Below are 22998 nucleotides of genomic sequence, written 5' to 3'. Positions count from 1 at the left end.
ATGTTAGTTGTGGCAAGCTAGCAATGTCCACACTGACAGTGTGTGTGGAGTTGTTTTTGTGCAACAGCTCAGCCTCTGACTGACCTCAGAACTCACTAAAAACTGCAGTTCTTTCTATTTTTTTCTATTTTTTTAAAAAAAAAATTTTCTAAGTTTCTTTCCTGTTTCCTCTTGTCTCTGTACAAAGTTGAGTCATGCAGCCTCAAAAGAGGATTTTGAAATATTTTCAACTGATCTTTGCTTCAATCTGCCCAAATTGGTATCCACTAATCTTTGCATGGACTTTATATGCAATCGCACTGCCTCTGAAATTCAATTTATGTTCATTCTGAATATTCCTTTAGGCTTCAACAGTAGATATGTTGGTGGAAATGCTGTATGTCATATGTTCTTATCAGATCTGTAATGGTTAATCAATTGAGTTTCAACTATTGAAACAACGCCAAATAATTTTGTAATCAATTAATCGATTTGAGTCATTTTGTAGACAAAAAAAGTAAAAATTCTCAGATTCCAGCTTCTAAAGTATAATATTTTCTGGATTCTTTGCCCCTTTATGACAGTAAACTGAGTATCTTTATGCTGTAGATGATGATGTCAATTAACTGAGGAGACAACTGTCAAATTAGCAGACAATGAAATTTTTGTTAGTTACAGCCAACATCCAACATATCATGCTGTATGTACACTTATGTAACTGGCAATTAAAGGCGCAGGGTAATGATTCACTAGATATGTTGCATTTGAAATAAATATTGTTTTGGGTAAAAGAAAGAAAGAAAGAAAGAGAAAAATCAAAGTGATGGAATATTGCTGCTCTATAAAGCTTAAAAGGTTTCTCCATTGACTGTCAATTGAGGGAACAGTTTCTGGCTTTGAGAGCTGTTGAGAGCCAACTGGTGTGTTATTTTCTCCAGGCTGGGCCAGTGTGAACACAATATGATGCTCTTCTCTCACCAGATTGTCAGTGACAGGCTGAGGGTGCCCAGCCTGCAAGAGGAGCCGGAAACAATACTGATGGAAAGTGACGCTCACTGAATCACATGTGGCGACAGCTGAATGTGACACATGCGTCAGTGTGAAACACACACACACACACACACACACGCACACAGATGCATACTTACAATATGTGGAGAAGACTACACGTGTCATTTCTCACATGTGCTCAACATTAACCAGATGTCTTCCCATAATGTTTGTATAGATTTTCATCAATAACAGCCACACCCACCTCAGGATAACAATTCATTTCATGTAGGTGAACACTGCAGAAGTGAAAGATAATTTGAGTTTGAACTAAGTTCCAGTCCCATAAAATATACTAGTTTATGTTTATTTCTTCCATGATTTGTTTTTTTGTTCTATACATACAAAATAAAGTAAAAGCTTACTGTTGCTCCGTAACAGCCATGCTGTTTTTTTTGTCGGCAGGCCAGGTGCCATACATCTTCAGGTGTTAACTGCTGCAAGAGTGAACAACACTGATATTCAACTTCATATGTTGCAAACTGATGTGTTCAGTTCACTGTTCACCAACATATGTGCTTTTTCAATGACAACGCTGCAGACTAGTGATATTCTGTAAATGGATGCCTTTTAGAATGATAGTAAACATGCAGATAAGTGTGCAATGATATTTAAAAAGGTAAAAAGACTGTAGGATAAGTAGTATTTATAATCTAATAGCAACAGTGATGTGAATAATTTAATGATGCATGGTCCAATCAGCAGATGCTGAGTCCTAACTACAAATAATTGGAGGTTATAGACTGAGTCATTATCACCGTGTTGAAGAGGCGAGGTATTTCCAAGAAACAATGTCCTGTGAAAAACTGGCTCCATTACCACAGAGATGGAGGTGCGTACCTGATGAATCACAGTGCTCTTAGCAGCAAATGTAATGATGTGCTCCATTTGACTTATCATCAAGTTATAATGTCAGATTGTAGCAACCCATCCATCTGTGACTCTATATTAACACTCATTAAACTGAAATAAGGATTAAAGTCACCAGTATAGCTGGATATTTGGAACTGCTCTGTGGTCACTTCCACACCAGCAATTTGGTTCATCTGGAGGGGACCAAGGGGAAAAAAAAAAAAAAGGAAAAAAACATTTTTCATGAGTTTTGCAGCCACTATGAAGGAAGAGATCTTCAGTTGGTTGCAACCTGCATGCAGCCTCACCACCAGATGCCACTAAATCTTACACATGGGTCCTTTAAAATGATTTGGCAGTGTTGTGAAAAAACTTTTTTTTTTTTAAATATAAAATTTAACCAGCTTTAAATATACACTCATAGAATGCTCCCAAAATAATTTTCTGAGATGACAATGTGGCTACAACACAACACATGTCTGCTTTTAACCAGAGGTGTTTTCTTAATTTACAATATTGGTTTTGCACCAAAGATGATTTTATTAATCTGACATTTGTGGTAAATGTGATGATGCATGACCTCCTCAGGAATGTGGACATGTTTTTCCCCGTTTTGAGAAATGTAATGCAGGCTGTGTGTATTTGCCATATTCGACTCCCAGAACATAGTAAAGCTCAAAACACCTGTGCTTTAAGGCTCGTCATTGCCCGATGTGATAGTTACTATGAGATGATCTGTTTAAATATGATCTTTTCTCAATAAGCACAAGGATCTGGTCATTTTAAAAGTTTAGCATTTAAATTCATGCTACAATTACATCTATCATCACACATTTCTTGTGGGTGGACCGCTTTTTCTCCATGACACAAACAAACTGCATCAGAGCTCAGCTGGAAGCCGGCGCTGGTTAAACAAAGGGCAGCCTCAGTCCAGGTGCTTATGTTTACAAGTCATCTTAAATGAAGTGAAGTAAACAGGCATCAGGAAGGCTTTCATTTGCTGAATAATGTGCTCTTTCCTGGAAAATGACATTTTCTCATTTATAAGAGATTATACCTTAGGCCAACACAACATAATTATAACCTTTTACTGTTGGTTAATGAGCCATCACTTATGTTACTAGTTTTCTTTTTTCTTGTTTTCCTCCCTTCTTTTGGAAACTCAGATAATTTAATAATACCTAATGACTCCCAGTATTCTTTTTTTCACTGTAGTGTCTCCAGGTTTACCTGATTGGAGTCTAGCTAATTATTGTTTGCATGATTATAAATTACCACTTTAGTCATATAGAAATTATATATCAAGAATTATAAATGATCAGTATGACACCTTTATGTTCTGTGGTACTGTGGTAATGAGTTGTTAAAATGTTTCTGTATAACTCAAGTTAGACAATAAAATACATGTTACTGCATCCCACTCACATTTGACTAAATTAGAGCACATGATACATTCATTCAGATTATTGCTAATGCGGACAGAGATGAAACACTTTCAAGCCAGAACCTCCAAAGCCTCTGACTTAGGAAAAAAAATCTCATATTTGCTCCAAATCCTAGTGATCAATCTTTTCTCTCTCCCGTCTGTCTGTTATCTTCTCCCATTTGTCTGGGGTCTATTTTGCCCCATCCATCCGCAAACCACCCTATAAAGCTGACTTTTCTGACTGCCTCATCGCACAACATCGCTGCTCTCTCTGTCTAGCCTGGGGTCAGCTCAGGGAATGAGATGGCGTTGCCAAGATAGTGGAAAAATGTCACCCGGGAATGAAATATTGATGGACAGAAAGGCCTTGCCTCTTGCCCATGCCCGCGGGCGTGAAGTGAGAGTCACGCAGTCGATGGGCAACCAAGAGGAAAGCCAAAACAAACACACTAATCCGCAGGAAAGGAGCCAGACGGAGAGCAATGCGGGAACACCACAATCCTGTCCATCCTTTTCCTCGGAGGTATCGTTATCTTCTCCCTCCCCCTCGGCGAACCATAATCAGATTCTCTTGCACTTCACTTGATGTGGTTTATTTCCAGCCAAAGCCTTCTAGGCTTAACATATGATCCCCTTCTGGCAAATAAGGAATCAATACAATGTAAATAAGGCAAGGGAAAATAAATCCCAACATCCGAATTTGCATAACTACATGCAAGGTAAAGCTCGGGTGAAACATAGCAGCCTTGTTTAAAACGGAAGTGTCTGCTTGTTGTTTTAGTGAGCCTCAATTACAAAGCAGGAGAGACAGCAGAGAGAGATGTCATCCCTGCTGCTCAACAAAAGCAGAGCTGTTGTTTGCTTTTGCAAAGCACACTCAGAACTCATCGAGATGTCATTCACATCAAGTGAGAGTCAAGGTGTGTTTTGTTTAAATACATGTACAGCAGCATGAAGTAGGGGACAAGTAATGTAGTCAGTTTACTAGACTGCCATTCAACTTACTGTATGTTTCAAATATAATAATTTAATATAATGATTTTGTTGTTCCATGACACAGGCAGGCACTAAAGCCTGATGACAGATTTATCTGTGATGGGAAAACAATGAAGCCTCATTGGAACCAACATTTTCCACCAAGATCAGTGCATATGCAGGTTTTTAATACAGGAAAATCAGCTAAAAATAGGCGATACACTCATTTCAAATTGCCAGTAGACCAAAGAACAAGACACAAGTATGCCTTTCCTTTTTTTTTTTAACTGATGTGTCACATTTGACATCACAAACACACCAGAAAGCATGGTTAATAAACAGTAAAAGCAGCATGGAGGACAGTTATATCTGTTACTTATTTTGTCTCTCTTTTAAACTCAGTGCCGACTAATTTGAAATTATGTTCAAGAGTTGCTGGGATGGACACAGAAGGGAATTTGTGGTGGACTGTCACTGCATTGCATCAGCAAAGTGGCAAAATTGGCATGTCAACCCATAGACTGTATAAAGATGGATGACATGACAGCTCCCCGAATGTGAAGCCAGAACATCTTGATCACCCCATGGTGGCTAGCTGCAGTATAGGTCATAAAGCCTGTCCCCTCTATGTTAGCCGTTGGGACATGGGCCAAACTAAAAATCAAAGTACACATAAAAAAAATAAACAATAATCCAAAAGATGGTTTCTGTCATTTTATGTAGTTCTTATCATGCTCATGGTTTGGTTATAACTAGTAATTGATGTTTAAAAAACTGGGCTTGAAGTAATGACTGACAGGTGTGTGTGCCAACCAGTGCACTTGCAATTGGTCAGACGGTTGTATGGGTGGAAACTCAATACCAGCGGCGATCACTACATAGACTCTGGCTCCAAATGACATCCATGGCTTAAGGAATTAAGAGGAAAGCTTTGAATTCCAGCAGGTACAGTGAATGTTGTGGATTACTCACCATTGATCCATTTGGCCTCCGGGTCATGGACCTTGAACTCAGGTTTGAACAGATCTTCCACAGTCAGTTTGGTGTCACTTCCAGCTTGGCTGTCAGCTGCAAAAACAAGCCATGAATCGTTAAGTTGCCTATAGGCTAAGTAAAATATGGGCACCACATAGATGTGAGCTTCTCTCCAGTTATCAAATATCAGTTCTATGTAGCAGTCCAATTTGTTTCAGCATCCATGGAGAACGCACCCTGGGGAAACGTATTATGTATGTGCATAAGTTAAGCCTCATGTCCTGTTTCAGGTCAGTTAATTAGAATGGTTATTTTGCTGTAAACATTGTGAAAATTTGTGGAGGGTAGGAATAGAACTGTCCCCCTCTGTTGGGTTACCTAGCACACTGATTTGGTTCTATAAAGTGGAGCTAGAAACACTGCAGTCCATCAACTGATCAGTAGAGAACTATCTTGCTCAGGCGTGAGTTGTGGCTGGTTTTGAAGCTTGTGTAACCACTGTTCATACTGTGGCACATTTTACATACATTAGTAAATGATAACTTTAAAATGACAGAATGCTTTGCTGTCTTTAGCAGCAGCTAGACTGAAAATATAATTTGATGCACCCTGCTGTTCAAGGTCTACTACCAGCAGCTACCAGCAACTTTTAAGGTGGAATGTTGTCTTGCAAGTCACTCAATGGCTGAGTTGACAACATGAATCAATCAACACACCTTAAATGTTAGTATGACAACTCTGACCATTCCATTTCTTTTTACCATCTCTCTGGGATGACAGACTCTTTAGTGATGATTGGATCTTTAAGCGTTTAAAAACTGTTTATGAATTTCAATTGGATTAAGTGAACAATCATCAGTGATCAATTTCCTCACTTGGAGAAAAGAAAGTGTGCAGTATTGTTCCAGTATGCTCCGGCAGCACTACATCCCTGCTCATGCCTGACAAGGACTCAATATATAAACCAGCTATTTTTTAATATGCCATAGAGTGAGACTCTCACTCCAGCCTGTTCTTTTTTGTTCTGAAAATGTTGGTGTGCCAACCCCATCATGTGGACGATAAACTAGCTGCAGATGTTCCTCTGCATCACTGGTAAAGAGGAAGGCCCTGATCACACACAAAGTGTTTTAGCAGCTGGAGGCGGCCTCTTGTAAGTGTTTTTTTAATGAAAATAAGCTTTTTGCTTGCTCTGTTTGCAGTGCGCCTGGCATTTCTGTGCTCAAGGTGCATGGTGTTTTTCTAGAGCGCTTGAAAAAACTTCAACTCAGACCGAAAAAATGGCCCACATCATCTTTGCTTTTTTCTCCACTGTCTAATCAGATGATTTGAGAGGTGGGCCCTATGTGGTCATGACAACAAGTTCACAGTTGGTAAACAATGAAGGAGAAACTGGTGGTGCTTAGTCACTCTGCAGGACCAATGGACTCCCTGTACTTAGTACTCAAACTATTTGCTGACAGCATCTCACCCTCAACCAGAGCTGGTGCAAGTACCCTCTGCTTGGAAACGCTTGTCCTGCTAGGCATGTATCTTATATGTAAACAAACAAATGTGAGCAATCCTTATCAAAAATGTTTGTTTATGTTATGTGTTTGTGTTAAACTAATAGCAGCCAACATATCAGAACACTGGCACAAACCCTAAGGCATAAAGACACCTGGTCCCATTTCAGTGAGGGACTTGTGAGCCTTGTTTACATTAAATCACACAACCATTACACAGGAAGTGTTTACCCTTGAAAATCCAGTTTTCTTTTCCCTATCAACAGTGGTTGATCCAGCCATGGGAATGTAGTCATTTTAATGAATCTGGAATTATGATCATGCTCAAAACACTTTTTAAACTGTATTGTGAACAGTCTGTTCCCCCCAATTAAATCCAACAGCGACATCCTGTTTCTCTGTCAGTACAGATGAAACACACCACCAAAATGTCACAACCTTGTCACTTAATGTCACAATGGCTGCCTCAGTTGTTTTTCCTCTGCTCAGTCTGCCCCCTGTCCCTGTCTCCAAGTCACTTCCCCCAAGCCCAACCATTTCTTAGTAACTCTTAAGCGTGCCATTCTCCATCCATCCACCAGGTGCCCTCAGACATTGCCACTGATCAACCGACTCCTACATCCACCCGCTCACTTCAAATTACCCCCCACCTTATTTGGACCGGCCCATCACCACCTGCCGCTGGCCAGATTGTCAATGTTGCTTCCTGCTGTTGCTTTCCAGCCTCTGGAACCTGCGACCAGGAACCTACATCTGAACCATAATCAATACCTGCCTGCACCTTTTACCTGTTTACCTGTGGATTTTCTGCTACTTCTGTTTATACTTTCGGCCTTTGCATATACGTAAGCTTGTGTATCTTTACTTCACCAATAAATCACTGAACTGTTCCTGTCACTTGGTTTTCCGCATTTGCAGCCTAGAAGAAATTGTTGGCATCTTACATTTCTACAAACCACAAACACCTTACATTTGTATGTTTCATACATATCATATCAACGTTTCAAACATCTAGTGTAAGAGCTGACTTTGTCATTGGGAGGTGGAGGGGATGATGGATGGTGCATCACCTAGGCCAGACTGTTGCCAAGCTGCAGACCAATGAAACTTGTTTTTTTTAGCAAGTCATCACTTAGTTTACAGTAACTTTCTAGGCAGCACTTGTGGATGTATTTTAGTAACATGTTGCTGTATTTCCACCTAGGCTAGTGCCACAAAAAAAACATGATCTTTTCCTAACCAGAACCAACTGGTATAGGTGCCGAAACCTAGTTTGCTGCACGCCAACCAAAGCATTGTTGAAATTTAAAGAAAAGTAAATTTTCAAAATATCAATTACATCATAACGTGCAAATGTATCAGTGGTTATGCAGAAACATACAATGCCAACATTTATTTTAGTGATTGCGTTGGCATTTGGGTCATTTCCCTCGTTAACTGAGACAATGTATTAGGAGACAGGGGTCACTTGTAGTTACAAATGCACATAGATACATCTCCTAACTCCACAGTTTTACTGAGCATTTTACATTTTAACTCTTTGTTTTACTTTTACTTCCAGCATAACTATGTACAGTTCAGTTTTTTTCATTAAGCAAGCTCTTATAAACCCACTGGAAGCAACCTGCCCAGGACTGACCATCAAACAGAAAGACAGGCCACTTTCTAAATATTAACATTAACAATAAGAAAAGCTGAAGATATTAAATATAGCAAAAAGGAGTGTAAATACTGGACTTACGTTAGTCAGGTGACCAGAGAGACAACTTAAATAATTCTGCCCCCAAGTGGCCAACATCTGATTAAATTAGCTTTAAGTTTAGGTTTTAAAGGGGGCATCAGCCTAATTAAATATACCTTTCTATTCCTGCAACCTCAGAAACAAACCAATAAATAAATAGATAAATGAAATAAACTATTTCCACTGGCCACAAGGTTTCTGTGTTTAATAAGACAAAAATTGAGGTGGATTTTTAAATTTGCTTGGCAGACAGATGTGTGCTATCCTTTCAATCCAGATTTACAGAATGAAAAAGATTCCCACAGAACAATATTTTTTTCACAGAATGGCATTTCATATGTTCATTAACATGATCATTACTGGGCTAGAAAATCCTTAAGCTGTTCCAATGTTGCCCCTGGAAATGTTTCATTTTTAATTATGAAATGTTATGCCTTTAGCAGAAAGAGAATGTGCCAATTGTAAGCTCCTTCTGAATAGGACAGCTGCTGATTGTGAGCAGAATAGGAGGGCCAAGTCATTTTGAATGTCAGCCATATTGGCTTTCCTTGATAACTCCACACAACATGTTTGTTTATGGAGGCAATGAAAGTCTAACCAACCATGGAATCCACCAGGGGAGAGTGTGGCTGCTTGGGCAGTGGATTATGATGATTTTACATCTGTGTAACATTGAGGTTTTTCTTCTCTAATTTTGGAAGCAGGTATACGCTGTATGATAGTATTAAAATACTGATCGGCTTACTGGATCACACTGTTGTGTGATATACAGACACCGGGTCCGAGGTGTAAGGAGGCTCTCACAGGTCCCAAAACAGCTTTAGTAGTGGGGACATCTTTGGCCTAACAGTGGGCTCAGCTGTTAAACATTCTCAGGTTTTTTTCCCTTGTTATATTTGTTTTGTGGGGGGCTAGTTAAGGACAGACCTCCAAAATATGTTGAAAACAATGTACATTTGAAATATGGCATTGTAAAGTGGATACAGCTAACATGTTAATAAACCGCTGCCTATGTACACATCCAGCACACACAGAACAACATTAGCATTAATTTTGAGTCTTGCTTCTGCAAACCAGACCAATATTCACTTTCCTTTTAGCTTTGATTGCTACCTTTTCAGCGTGCTGTTTGGCACTGATGCGGTAACATGGGATAATCAAAGGTTTTTCACTGGAAACAGCTGGAAATATGGCTGATGGGGCAGTGCAACCCTGTCCTCCAGAAATTATTGATATTCATTCAATAATTCATTCATTATGAACAGCTTATTACATTCAGGGTCACGGTTGTAGGGGTGTTTGAGCCTATCCCAGCTGACATTGGGTGAGACACGTATGCTTTGTTTTAAATCAGATATTTCTGTACTTAAACTTGCTATTTTGAGTGAATGAGTGCTTTCACACTGAGAAGTATGCACTTACAATGGCGAAAAACTGAGTGTGGAACATTGGACGTTTCTCACCCGTAATAATGTTGCCTACATAACTGAAGGGGCTGGACCACAAACATCTCAAACTTGTGAAATGTCTACGGCCTACCGCTGTGAACACTGAAGCATTGTACTACTAATGTACATGTGTATTTTGCTGCCACTACACTAAACCATCAGTTTGTTTATTGGGGCCAGAGGCGTTTGGTGTTAACACATGTTAAATTGTTGTCTTCACTGGAAGATTTTAGCATTTAGAGTTATGGTCAGATTCCTGTCAAGTTGTGAATATTTGCAAAATGTGGCAGCTATTATTATAGCTTGGTAGATCAGCTGGTGAAAGAACCAGTTGGTATCAGCCCTGGACATTCAAAGCCTGTTCATTTCATTTTAATGCAATAAATAAATAAATACAGAAGAAGACAAGTGAGCAAACAAGCAGATATAGCGAGCACATATTTTTGCGAGTGACAATTGTTCGTCAGATGTTGCTGATAATGCTGTGCCTGATTGCTATATGTGAGCAAAGAAGAAAAGCTGACCATAAATTTCGTTGTGTGCAACAGTCGCGTTTTATTTGAGACAACACTAACCTGTCAAAATTTGTACGCTGCGCAAGTGAGTACATAGTGTACGCAGTGTGCTGCATGTGAGTGTACTGATGGAAGTATCTGATTTGAGACACAGCAACAGAGACAACAATTCACTCTCAAATCCACATCTACGGGCAATTTAGAGACACCAGTTAAGCTAACCTGCATGTCTTTGGACTGTGGGGGGAAGCCAGAGAACCTAGGGAAAATCTATGCTGACATTCCACACAGAGGGGCCCCATATTACTAAACTGTTTTCACTGTTACATTGTGGCGAGCACATACTGTAATCACTGCCTGGATTATGTTCAGAGATGTTACACTGAGTTTATGAAACTACATTTATGTAGTGTGTTGGATTTGCAGGGATGTGGTCTGGTTGAAGGATAATCCACCTATTAGGGTGGAAAACAAATTAAATACTTTGCCAGTGAACATTTTGCTGATACGTTTAATATCAACATTTCTGCAACTTGCCAGATACGTATATCAGCAACAATTACTCATTATGTTAATTAAGACCGTAATTAACTCAGCATTATGTTTCCATTATGTATTTGCTGTTTCAAATTGATTGTATATAAATGCAATTTCTGAGACAGGACAGTGTGATTGAAAGAGAGTAAAAGTGAGGGTATGTAAAACCAAAACAATGAGCTGAAAGACACTAATATGCTCTGTTACATTAAGGGTACGTCCAGATTTGATGATAATTCTCTGCAGGTTCCAAATATCAACAACTCATTTCACATCACAAATATTTATTCTAGGCCTGTCAAGCCATTAAAAAATCAGTCTAATTAATTACATACTCTGTGATTAATCACTCTAAATGAATTGCATACATACATTTTTGCTGTGAAAGTAATACAAAATGCTTGAATCTTAATTTATTTTATGGTCACTTGGTAGCAGCAGAACAAGCTTATCAAGGTAATAAGAACAAAATTTGTGGTTCCTTGAACTAAAACAATGAGATAACGGAGGCTTGGTAGAGCTGAAGGGAACTGAACTGCGGACATGAGTGATAATTCTCTGTGGGATTGTCAGTATGAGCAACACCTTCACAACACACAGCCATTAAATCCATTGTTAATGCAGGTAATGTTTTTAAGTTTAACTTTAATGCCTTAATGTCATGCAAATATTTTTTTTTTTGTTTGGTGCAGCCCACAGGAGCACGTAAAAACAGATGTAAAATACAAAATCCTGAACCAGAGTAAATCACAGACCCTTTAAGAAAACAGAGCACAATCACGGCTAAGTGTTACCTGGTGTGAGGAGGATGACAGACATGGTGATTAGGGAGCAAACTACCAAGATGACCAGCAGAGCAATGGCAATCCCTTTCCAGTTCCGCTGAGGAGGACTCACCCCACCCAGGTCCTGCAAAAAGACAGAAAAAGAGAAATAGAGGTGAGAGAGGAATAGGAAAAAATACTGATGTATTTGCATCATGAATACAAAGACTTTCCCAGCTGACAGACTGATTACACAATAGTGTAGCATTGTTGAAGTTTGATGATCGATGTTTACCAACTCGATTGTTGGCACAAAATTCAATATAAAAAACTATATATGTGTTCAGAAGTGAAAATAAAAGCGGAATCATTCAGGCCTTGTCCAGACTACCAGCCCAAATCAGTTTTTTGGCCAGTCTGTTCTCATTCCTATGTCGTCCTTTGTCATGCCCCTTGGCATCTGATATCAAAAGGGACCCTTTAGCGTCTTTATGGGATGCACTGGGCTTTCTTAATACTTGACGCTGAGAGCAAGTGGCGTCGTACAAAGAGCTAGAAAATCCGCATAGGGCAGAAAGGAGGGGAGGCGAATGGGTACATTGACTCAAAACATGATCTTTTTACCAATCCTGACTAAGTAGTTTTGTTGCCTAACCTCAAAGTGACTGTTTCACTGGCAAGTTCCATTCGCACTTTGTAAAAAATGCTGCTGCTTTTTTTAGTGCTCTGGGCATTAGATACTGATGCACAAAGGCACCTTTCAAAGTGGGTGATACACAGCATTTGTTGATGCAGCAGCAACTAACTGAGGTCCTCAAATACCGGCACTATGTCAGTGAACGTCAGTTGGTAAGATGCCGACACACAAAGTCATGTTTCACGGCATTATGAAACATACATACAAGCACCTGTAATGCCGCTGGTAACAATGTAATATAAGGAGCTGGAATGGGGGATGGGAGGAGAGGTGGTTGGGTCCAACAAACCAGGGATTTTTCCCCTTTTTTTTTGCTTTTGTTGCAAAAGAAATAAACGTAAAAACAAGGTGTTTTACCAACATTGTACGTTTATTTTGAAAAACACTATGCAGCTAAGGAGCCGAAATTGTAGATTTTGTGTGGAAACGGAAGTTTATTTTGAAAAGACACAATGCATGTTACAAGCGTAAATTGACACAGCGTCCCAGAACGTCAACAACCTTGCACATAATAAGTAGATGTTAAAGTCCACAGACAAAGCCCACATGTTACAATGTGTTTAAGCTGTGCATCACATAGATATGCAAAAGGGTGCCCTGTGTGTCACTATTGGACGCTGAGAGGTGGGGCAAAGTATCAGTATTTGACAACCTGGGAATAAAAATGGGCTGTTTTGGCATATCCAGATTGATTTACAGCAGAAAGTCTGGACAGCAAGTAAATATTTTTGCAAATCACAATCAAACCAATTTGGGGTGGTTTGAAATGCAATTCCAGTATGTTTTCTATAGATGCGTCAGTCCAGCTGCTCAAATGTTTTTTGCATCACTTGTATCCGGACACACAAGAAAGACATGAAATTGTCAGTGACAGAAGTGCTGAACAGAATCTGTCTGTGGACAAACAACAAAATAAATTGAAATAAATGACCATGACTTGACAGAGTGATTGTTTGAAGAGCAAAATGATGGACCGCCATGTCTCTTGTTTCCGCATTCGAACGCCGCATCAACTGCCTAGCTACATACTGACTGAAATCTACGTTGTTACCATAGCAACCCAGACAGATAGGTTGGTGATGTCTGCACACACAAATCTGATCTGATCACAGTCTGTTTTAAAGATCTGATTTCAGAAACAAACCTGATTTACCTGAAGTCTGAATTCATGGCATGGCAACTGCAGGTCTATCCTGATGATCACATATTGTACACACCTGCAGCACACAGTGGTGCAGCTTACAGTGCCTATTAACATGGGTCACATTGAGGCTTTTCAAAAGGTATTTTCAATCCTATCCCCTGCACGGTGAAGGATTTGCAATGAAGGGCTTTGCCTGAGCCCCACTATAAGCCAGAAAAATGAAACTCGCTGTTTCTGCTTTCAGTGCTGAAAACTGGAAAGTATTTGCATGGTTCAATCATTGTGCGGTGAACCTTTCCTTTTAGTCACACCTTCTGGCCCGTGGAAAACAAATACTTTCTGCAGCTGAGTTGGATGTTGTGTGTTACGACCCTCAGACAGAGATGTTTGGCAGATAAGGAATACAGCAAGCCTTTGCATTCAAGGGCTCTGTCGGTCAAATTGGCAGCAGAAAGACTTGGTTTGAGCAATGTGAGTGACTGTAGAGTACACTGAGTGTGATATTATCTACAGTGAAATAGCTATCCAGGAGAGTTTGTGAAGCTTTTGCCTGCAACTCCTATCTGAGTCCTGGTATTAGAGGGTCTTAAACTGGGTCTTCATCCACATCTGTTGCCTCTGATAAGGTGAATTAAGCCTCCCCCACTATAAATTTCTTCCCACTGCAGCTCCTCCTGGCCTCAATTACCCACAAAACCCTGCAGGTGAAATGTAGCAATCATTGACCACCAACCCCCTACTACATCTTGACTGGCTGGAGGGGAGGGGAAAAAAAATGATTGCCAATTAGAGCTTGGTTCCACTTTACAAAGAATCTTTCTTTGCATGCATCCAAGACATTCAATGAAATACATTTTCTAAGCTCTTGACATGGTGCTTTAAAAGCAGCACGCTTTTTCATCTGATTGTTCACACAACATGTAGCAGCAGGCAGAGAAGACAACGCAAATCTAATCTGTTTATTGCTAATTTTCTGCTTACTTTCCTGTAACTGGAGGACATGAGTGTCCTTAAGTATTAGAGTACATGTAACTTTATTGTCCACATGACCGCAAACACACAGCACATAGATGCAGGTTACATTATTCACAGCCCCCGTTGGACTCGTATAACTGCTCTATTATCCGGACTTGGGCCGCTGCTCATTTCATTAATACCACAAAAAAGCTGACGTGTCCTTGAAAACTGACAGCAACTCTAAATTGCCCTTGTGCCTCCATGCATGAGATTCCCTCTCCTTTTCACTTTCTCTCTATCTCATTTTCTCCCCGTTTCCTATTTAGCCACATTTGAATCATCATCCTCAGTTTATTAACTCAATTATGAGCAATGATAGAACCACTAAGAGAATTCTGACCCACTGAGTCTCTCATTACCATTATTAGGAAGGGCTATGATAAACCTGCCACAAGGAGATGAGACAGCAATCCTTTATCACGATCACTGGACCTTCATCAGAGGAAATACATTTTTCACTAAATCTATGTAGATAAAGGACAGGCTGAAGCCTCAGTCAGCTCTTTGACAAATTAGAACCAATACACGTTGCAAGCACTAACCATGCTTCACACACATCTTCTTCCTGGCAGCACAGAACATCTATACAATCAGCACAGTTTCAAGGTGGGCACCCAAGATTAGTGTCACCTAAATTTCCCCCCCTCTGTTCCTGAGATATGATATTGAATAATGGCCAGAAAAGTGTTTTTGCAGAATGTTATGATGTCACAGTGGTGTTGACCTTTGACCTCTTCGATGCAAAATGCCATCACTTCATCATTTTACCCTATTAGACATTTGTGTATAAGTTTGTCATAATTAGCCTATTAATGTTTGTGTTATGGTCAAAAACATGCTCTGTAAGGTCACAGTGACGTTTGACGCCACCAATTTCAAATCAGTTGAGTACAAGTGGCAGTTGGTCCAAATTTAATACAATTCCCTTACGATTTTCTTTAGATAATGTGTTTACAAGAATGTGATGGACAGGGTCATAGTGACATTGACCTTGGACCACCAAAATCTAATCAGTTCATTGTTGAGTCCACGTGAACATTTGTGTCAAATTTTAAAAAACATTCCCCTCAAGATATATAAGATATCAGGTTTACAAGAATGAGGTAGACAAGATGACAATGACCTTGACATTCACTACTATATTTGAGTTAGTTTACTGTTGAGTTCAAGTGGCATTTGTGCCAAATTGAATGCAATTTCCTTAAGGTTCTTAAGATAACGTGTTTCTGAGAATGCAGTGGACAGGGTCACAGTGACCTTGACCTATGACCACCAAAATCTCATCTATTTATCATTGAGTCCAACTGAACATTCCTGCCAGAGTTAAAGAAATTCTGTCAAGGCCCTCTGGAAATATCACGTTCATAAGAATGGGATGGACAGATGTACAAATGGATGTACAGACAGATGGATGAACTATGTTCAGATGGACAGTTAGACGGGATAATCGGAAGACATAATGCCTCCAGCCAGCAAACATTAACTAACAGAACCTTTACTCTCTTACATTAACATGCTTTAATGAGTCACAACGAAAATATAATAGGTGACATCTCTGCTGCACATGCAACATCATCCAACACAACACAACACAACACAACAAAACACAATTAATGTCAGCATGTCATCCATTTTCAAGATGTGTTCATTTACTTCACATAAAGATGCAAGTACATGCTACAAAGGGACACCCACAGTTATGAATGAACTCATGACAGGCTGGGCAGTAAGGACAAGAAAGCATGCACCTTCATTTCTCTCTGCCTGAAAGTAAAAGTACAAGGACAAAGGTCTTTTTTTTATCTACCCATTCCCCCCTTCTACCATATTCAATATCACACCAGGAGTCTGACAGTTATTGTACGGGTTATATGCTTTGCCATCTATAAATGTATACCTGTGCGGTGCGAGGGAATTATCAGCTGTCAGCATATCACTGTATATATAATATATGCTGTACAAGAAAAGAGCCTTTGCCAAGGTGCTTAGGATGCCATGTCATATACACAGTGATTGTATAATTGCATATGTCTAAATGTCAGAGCGAAATGTCAGTGTAAGTAAAGCAGCCTCTTGTGCTTACTCTACAACCAACTGGAAAGTATCATGAACCAACCTACTTATCTAGCACAAACCAAACACATTTTAAGCCAGGGGTGGAAAGTAACAAATACTCTAATATTCTGGGAAATATGCTTTTTTACCCTCTCACCAGGAATTACATGAGAAGACTGATATCATTTCATCCCTGGTGTTTTGTACACAAAATGCAGTTAACCACATGTTAGTACAGTACCTAACCAAAGACCAAATCTTGAATGATATGATTGTATTAAATGACTTCTTAATTTAAAGAATATCTCAGCAGCGTTTTGTCATGCTGGTATACAACAATCAGGAAGTCATTCCCTCTAAGAACAAAGTTCGTTGCCACTTTGAAGAGCAGAGGTATTTAATAGTAAAGCCTGGCCCAAACTATTTTTTTTTTTTTTTTTTTTTTTTTACAAATCTCAACCAATTTTCAGATGAGAAAGACCTCACACATAATGACATGCATATTAAATTTAACAGTTCAATTCCTATAGTGTGGGGAAAGAAACAATTTACCCAAAACAGCACACCACAAACAGATAGATTTTATCTACAAACAACAAGAGTCCTGACTCTGAAAGCTGAAAATCTTGCAATTAAACATGAGTTTACGGTTAGCAAATATGGCAGACAACAGGCAGGAAAAATAAGTTGTTGTATTTTTATGTACAAGGGAGAAGTCTTCCTCATAGGCTTTCTCCAAGAAAGTCCTTTCTGACTGATATCTATTCATTTTAATCCAAACCATGACTTTTTCCCCCTAACCTAAACCAAGAGATCCCTTTCTGGTAGACAGCATTGAGAAAAAGATCTCGCAGCTGCATTTTTTACAGGGAGTTAATAAAGAAAATTTTAAAAATATGAATCAATGAATCAAGTCAAGGCAACAGCATGAACATGGACTGTATGTTACAACGTGAGCTGGAGGTAAGTAAATTCAGAGTTGAATCCCAATTGATGTTGCATTAAAACCAAATGGCAATCTTCAAGGCTGAAAAATTAAGCTAACATTAAAGTACCACATTCTTCGAATGGAAACTTGAGGCTGGCTCCAGAAGCCAGTCAGTCCCCATGTTAAAATGCCCAACTTCACAGCAGAAATACACTTGTATAGCCTGGTACAAAAAATGGTTTTGGTCTCTATAGTTAATTTCAACATTCATGACAACTGTACAGGGGGTGATTTTCTTATGTAACTTCACTCTTTACAATTTTATCACGGCTTAAAGTTATGCATAACTAAGAGTGTGTTGCTTTGAGTGACAGGCAGTCTGCCAATAGTGTCCTCTGCTTCTCAGTCAGATCCACCCCTCACTCCTCTACAGCTTCAACCTCTCACCCAAATATGGTCACTTCTGGCCAAAAAAACGGACAGTATTGGCAGGAATGCAGAACTCAAGGATTCAAATTGGGAGTCCACAAATCAATGAGTGACATCATGGTAATTGCCTCCATTATGTTTAGTCTATCATTAAAACCCTTTGAGACCTGTACGACTACTGGGGATCCTCAGGGCTCCCTCCACACAACAGCATATCAGATCATGTCTCATGTAGTTTATTCCCGGCTTAAAGAGAAACTTTAGGAGCCCATTTTTTAAAAAAAATAAATAAATTATTGGCTTTTTTGCCTTTATTGACAGGACAGAGGGTGAAATGGGGAGAAAGAGAGAGAGTGGGGACTGACATGCAGCAAAGGGCCGTGAGCCAGATTTGAACCCGTGGCCACTGCAGCGAGGCAATGCCTCTGTACATGGGGCGCCGACGCCCCAAGGAGCCCGATTTTAAAAATCATACATGTCATTTTTATTGTCTAAGACAGTCAAAAAATATTAGCAAAAATGAACAACTCTCCCCAAATCCAAAAACTAGAGTGCTTAAAACTCAAATTTGTTATATCATAGGGTATAAAGTCTGGAGCTGCTCCACAGACAATGAATTGGGAAAGATGTTCTAGATGACAATGAGAGCACCCAGAGAAATGATGTGGGAACATTTTGCATTTTAGAATTGAAAACACCACAATAGAATAAAACTCATTTGATGGTGCTGGTGGCCATAAAATCAGGCTCCCATTCATTGTCTATGGAGCATCTCCAAACTCTGTACCCTATGACATCACAAATCTGAGACTTGTTTGTCAAACCTTTGTAAGAGACTGGTTTCTGGCTTTGGGAGCGAGTAGCTTATGTTCACAAATATTGATAAAACTTTCTTTTGCCATGGAAATAACACATTGGAATTCTTAGTTTAGGTGGTGTTCCCCCTCAAGGTGAGCCCCTTGGGTACAGACAGAAGGCCAGATTGGCTGAATGTGCTGTAACCAGCAGGCAATTTGAGGGGAAATGAGGGGGGACACCACCCTCCTTGTTAGCAAAATGACCACCTTGTTAACCTGTCATCCCTCTCAAGAGAGACAAGAGACAACAGTTGGAGAAATAAGTGAATCAGAGAAATCAGTGTGCTCTAAAGAGTGAAAAGTGGACATCATAAACAGAGCTTTGTGCAAGTTAGAATCTATGGCCCCGACCACAGCTCCGATATATCGATGGCCTAACTGTGCTGTGCTTTGATAAATCTATGGCGCTGTGCGTGGTGCTGAACTAGCAGATGGATTTATAATTTAAGTCCTGCCCTTCTGTCAGTTTCACCCGAAACTATTATATTCTCTAATCTATACAAGAAATTAACAAATTGCCTTCCAACTGTAACTGTTGCTCAAAGTGGTCTTCAAAACAGCTACTGTTGCAGCATTACAAGCAGTTATACCATTAAGCGCATTCTCCACATGCAGCTGTTGAAATCACACAAGCCACCCACTGTCTGTATGTTTTGATTTTATGTTACTGATCATGGTCAATTTTCTAGTTTCACTGTGGGCACCTATAGTTGAGCTACTTGGGGCAGTGAAAATAAAAGTAACTCATTAAAATTAAAAAAATGTTTGTCAGGGGTTTTTTTGCTTTTCTTTCTTTTTTTCTTCTTATCTATTGAATTTCCGATTTTAGTCAGTCTGGTGAACACAGTGGGTCCAGCTGCTTCCGGCTCCTCAGGAGCAGAGTCTCTGTCAGGACAGCTGGTTCTGAGGACAGCAATGCCATTACGGAGGTCGAAGTGTGTGTGGAATGAACGGATGGATGTCTCAGAAGAGCTTACGCACCACTGATGTCTCACTTCACATGTGAATTCCCAGTAATGCTTTTTTCCATCCCTCCCACTGGTCTCCACACTGACTCTCTACACAGATGGCTACAATCAAAAGAAAATAATGAAAGTACTCCTGCTGAATCTCAGTGTCCTGACAGAACAAGAAATACTACATGCCTGAATGTGTAAAATTCTCTGTCTCCTATTTTACTTCCATCAGTTATTATTTATTTATTCAACCCAGATAACGATTAGAAGCCTCATTTAATTAAACTGACTGACTGTAACTCTACCTGCTCTCTCTGGAACAAATGCCATCACACTCAATCAATACAATCAATTATTCATCAGGTAAAGTAGACCACAGAAAATAATGGGACACATCTGTTGTTAGAGAGGTATCAAGGGAAGTAGCTGATTGAAAAGTGATGATGGTATCCTGATGACATCATCAGGGTTACTTAGAGGAGATTTTAAAACTGTTTTCACAGAGTGGTAGCCATGACTAGTAAAATGATCTTCATGTGTAAAATCAGTGGGGTGGCACTTTAAGTATCATTTGCACGATTCAAATCATACTATTTCCCCATAGTTTTAGTTGATGGTATGCCATGAGAGTATTCAATAACGTTTTCAATAATCAATGTCTGGAAGGCATTTGTGGTACAGTATAAAGCAGTAAAGCAGGCAATAGAGGAAAAAACTCCCCTGATTGCTGCAAAGCAGTCCCTTGGCAATCATATGGCTTTGCTGCGTGCTAACAGAGGCCATTTTCTATAATCACATCATCTGTCTTTGAAATAGCAAGAATAGCCTTGAAAACTGAGGGAAAACAACTTCGTATAAAAAAATAACAATGACTCACATTATTATGGGAAGCCTATAATGAGAGCAGAAAGAAAGCACAACTGGAGAGACAAAGAGCTGATTCCTGTTTGACTGCACTGACTGAGAGAGCAGTATATTCATAATACTATATTGTGGTATAGTGCTATATTGTATGTATTTTTTGATCAGCCTATATATGGCATTGGACTGTGTTACTGGTATTAAAGGTGCACTCGCTTTTTTTTTTTTTTTTAAATACTGACAAACTGTGCTTTTTGGAATGCGTAAGCTATAACAATATGTTGTCAGTTTAAGAGAAACACAGCAGGACAACAACAAAAGTTAAGCGGGCAGAAGTAGGATGGGTGGGAGGGAAGGGTGGTGGAGGGATCCACCCAGGAGGCCGGTATTCGCTTCCCATAAGATTGTAAAGCCAAACCCTATTCTTTCTAAATCTAACCACGTGCATGCATTGGCTAAACTTAACCAAGTGTTTTTGTTGTTAAAACAACGACATAAATTTGTGGTGTTGTACAGATGTAGTGCATTTATTTTGAAAAAGACTGTATGTAAATGTATGTAAATTTCTTGTGAAAACAGATGTGTGTCTTAAAAACAGACAATGCATGTAACAGGCAGAAGTTGTCATGGCATCCCAAAACATCAAAACCCAACGCACCCAGGGTACCAAACTTTGATATGTGACAAGGTCGGAGTGAGAATGTGTTGGCCATCAATGTCCAACCCAACCACAAAAAGCACCACCAAGACTTGCAAAATAGACATAAGAGCATATATTTAGCACAGATTCAGCAGAGCTGACAGAGAAGCAGCTGGAATCGTCAGTGTCACATCATCATCTGTACCATGCCAGCAAATCTGAATGAATTATACTTTGGCGCTCTTGATTTCCACAAAATGAACTGAACGACTGAACTGTGGAAAATCCAACGTAGTTAACCATGTTGTGCATGTCCATATTGATTTAAAAGATAATCTGGCTCTCTAGGCAGTTTGTGTCTCTCTCTCTGGCTCCCTGCAATCGACTTCAACAAATAATAATCTAGCCAGATCATCCAAACAAGAAGGTATTTCTTTAACATCACTCTTCTAAGAATAGATGTAGTGGTCAAACATTACACAATCCACTGCAAAAAAAAGAAAAGAAAAAGATATATATATATATATATACATATATATATATATGTATATATATACATATATATATATATATATATATATAAAGATAGATAGGACACTTTTATAAATTTTACATGATTTGAGCAATATGTCTGTGTGTGGTTCTTCTAAAAAATACATGCTGTCACAGGCAAATAATAAGCTACTGAAGATGTTTAAGAAAAATATGTGAAAAGTGTTACAATCAGCCAGATGCACTAGTCGCCTTTCACAACATGGTATTAAACAGACATCCATACAGTCAAACAAAGGCATGTTAGCCTTTAATGTCCTTTTATTTGTTGCTGAGTTTGTTGCTGGCTTTCCTGCACTTGAAGGCAGCAGGAGACGTCGATAACAAGTTGGAACACGGTCATTTAGGAATGCACTTAGAGGGTCACACAGACAGAGCTGTTATTTTATTTTAGTGTTGAAAATACTGCATATTTTCTAAAATGCCCTACACACATCGCTGTACTTATTGCACTCATCGCTGGCATACATCTCATTTTCACAGAGGGAGAGAGTGAGAATGATGAGACGTTATGTAAAATTAGAATGCTAATGCTGCCTTTGAGATGTTTGATTAAGACCCCTGCCATCTTCATCAAACTCCTGCTAATAAGCTTTTCCCTTTTTAGCTTACTGTGCACACGGGTCTGTTTGTGCACAAATGTATATGCATGTACAAGCTCACTGTTAGAGGAATGGCGCTATTTATAGAGCCGTGAGCTTACCCTTGCCTGGACTCTGACCTTGGAGAGAGTGTGACAAATGACAAGCAGCATTTCAGCAGAAGCCAAGCCATTTTAACACTGACAGCAGGTCGGAGAGGGAGAAAAAAAAACATAATGCCATCTGCACTGGCTTATTTTTGTTTACCCATGAAATACCATTTCTCACAGCCTCGTGAATCATTGACAGCCACCGCCAAAGTCATGCTGGGGTCTTGAGGCTTAACATCTGAAATTGATCCACTGGCTAATAGGAAACGGCAAGCTTAGCTGCATGTTGTCATCGAATTGTATTTAACATTATCAGCCTTGCCCTGAAGGACACAGCCATTGGCCTTTGGTCCATGTGAGATAATTCCCAATTAGTCACTGTCCCTGCCATATTGGTTTCAGAT

At 39.5% G+C, this 22998-nt stretch overlaps 1 protein-coding gene across 2 annotated transcripts in view; it reads right to left on the bottom strand.

The window, feature by feature from the left end:
• dpp10 (dipeptidyl peptidase like 10) overlaps nt 1–22998 on the bottom strand; it is a 336082-nt gene that overhangs the window by 158463 nt on the left and 154621 nt on the right. For both annotated transcript variants that reach the window (XM_033617236.2, XM_033617237.2), the window contains exons 2-3: nt 11798–11912; nt 5255–5350 (exon numbers count right to left, since the gene is read on the bottom strand). In XM_033617236.2, the coding sequence (XP_033473127.2) occupies nt 5255–5350; nt 11798–11912 (211 nt within the window). The remainder of the gene's footprint in view (nt 1–5254; nt 5351–11797; nt 11913–22998) is intronic.

The sequence above is a fragment of the Epinephelus lanceolatus genome, chromosome 14, assembly GCF_041903045.1.
Source record: "Epinephelus lanceolatus isolate andai-2023 chromosome 14, ASM4190304v1, whole genome shotgun sequence".
Taxonomy (NCBI): domain Eukaryota; kingdom Metazoa; phylum Chordata; class Actinopteri; order Perciformes; family Serranidae; genus Epinephelus; species Epinephelus lanceolatus.
Note: the sequence above shows the minus strand (reverse complement) of the source record. Positions and strands in the feature narration are given on the sequence as shown.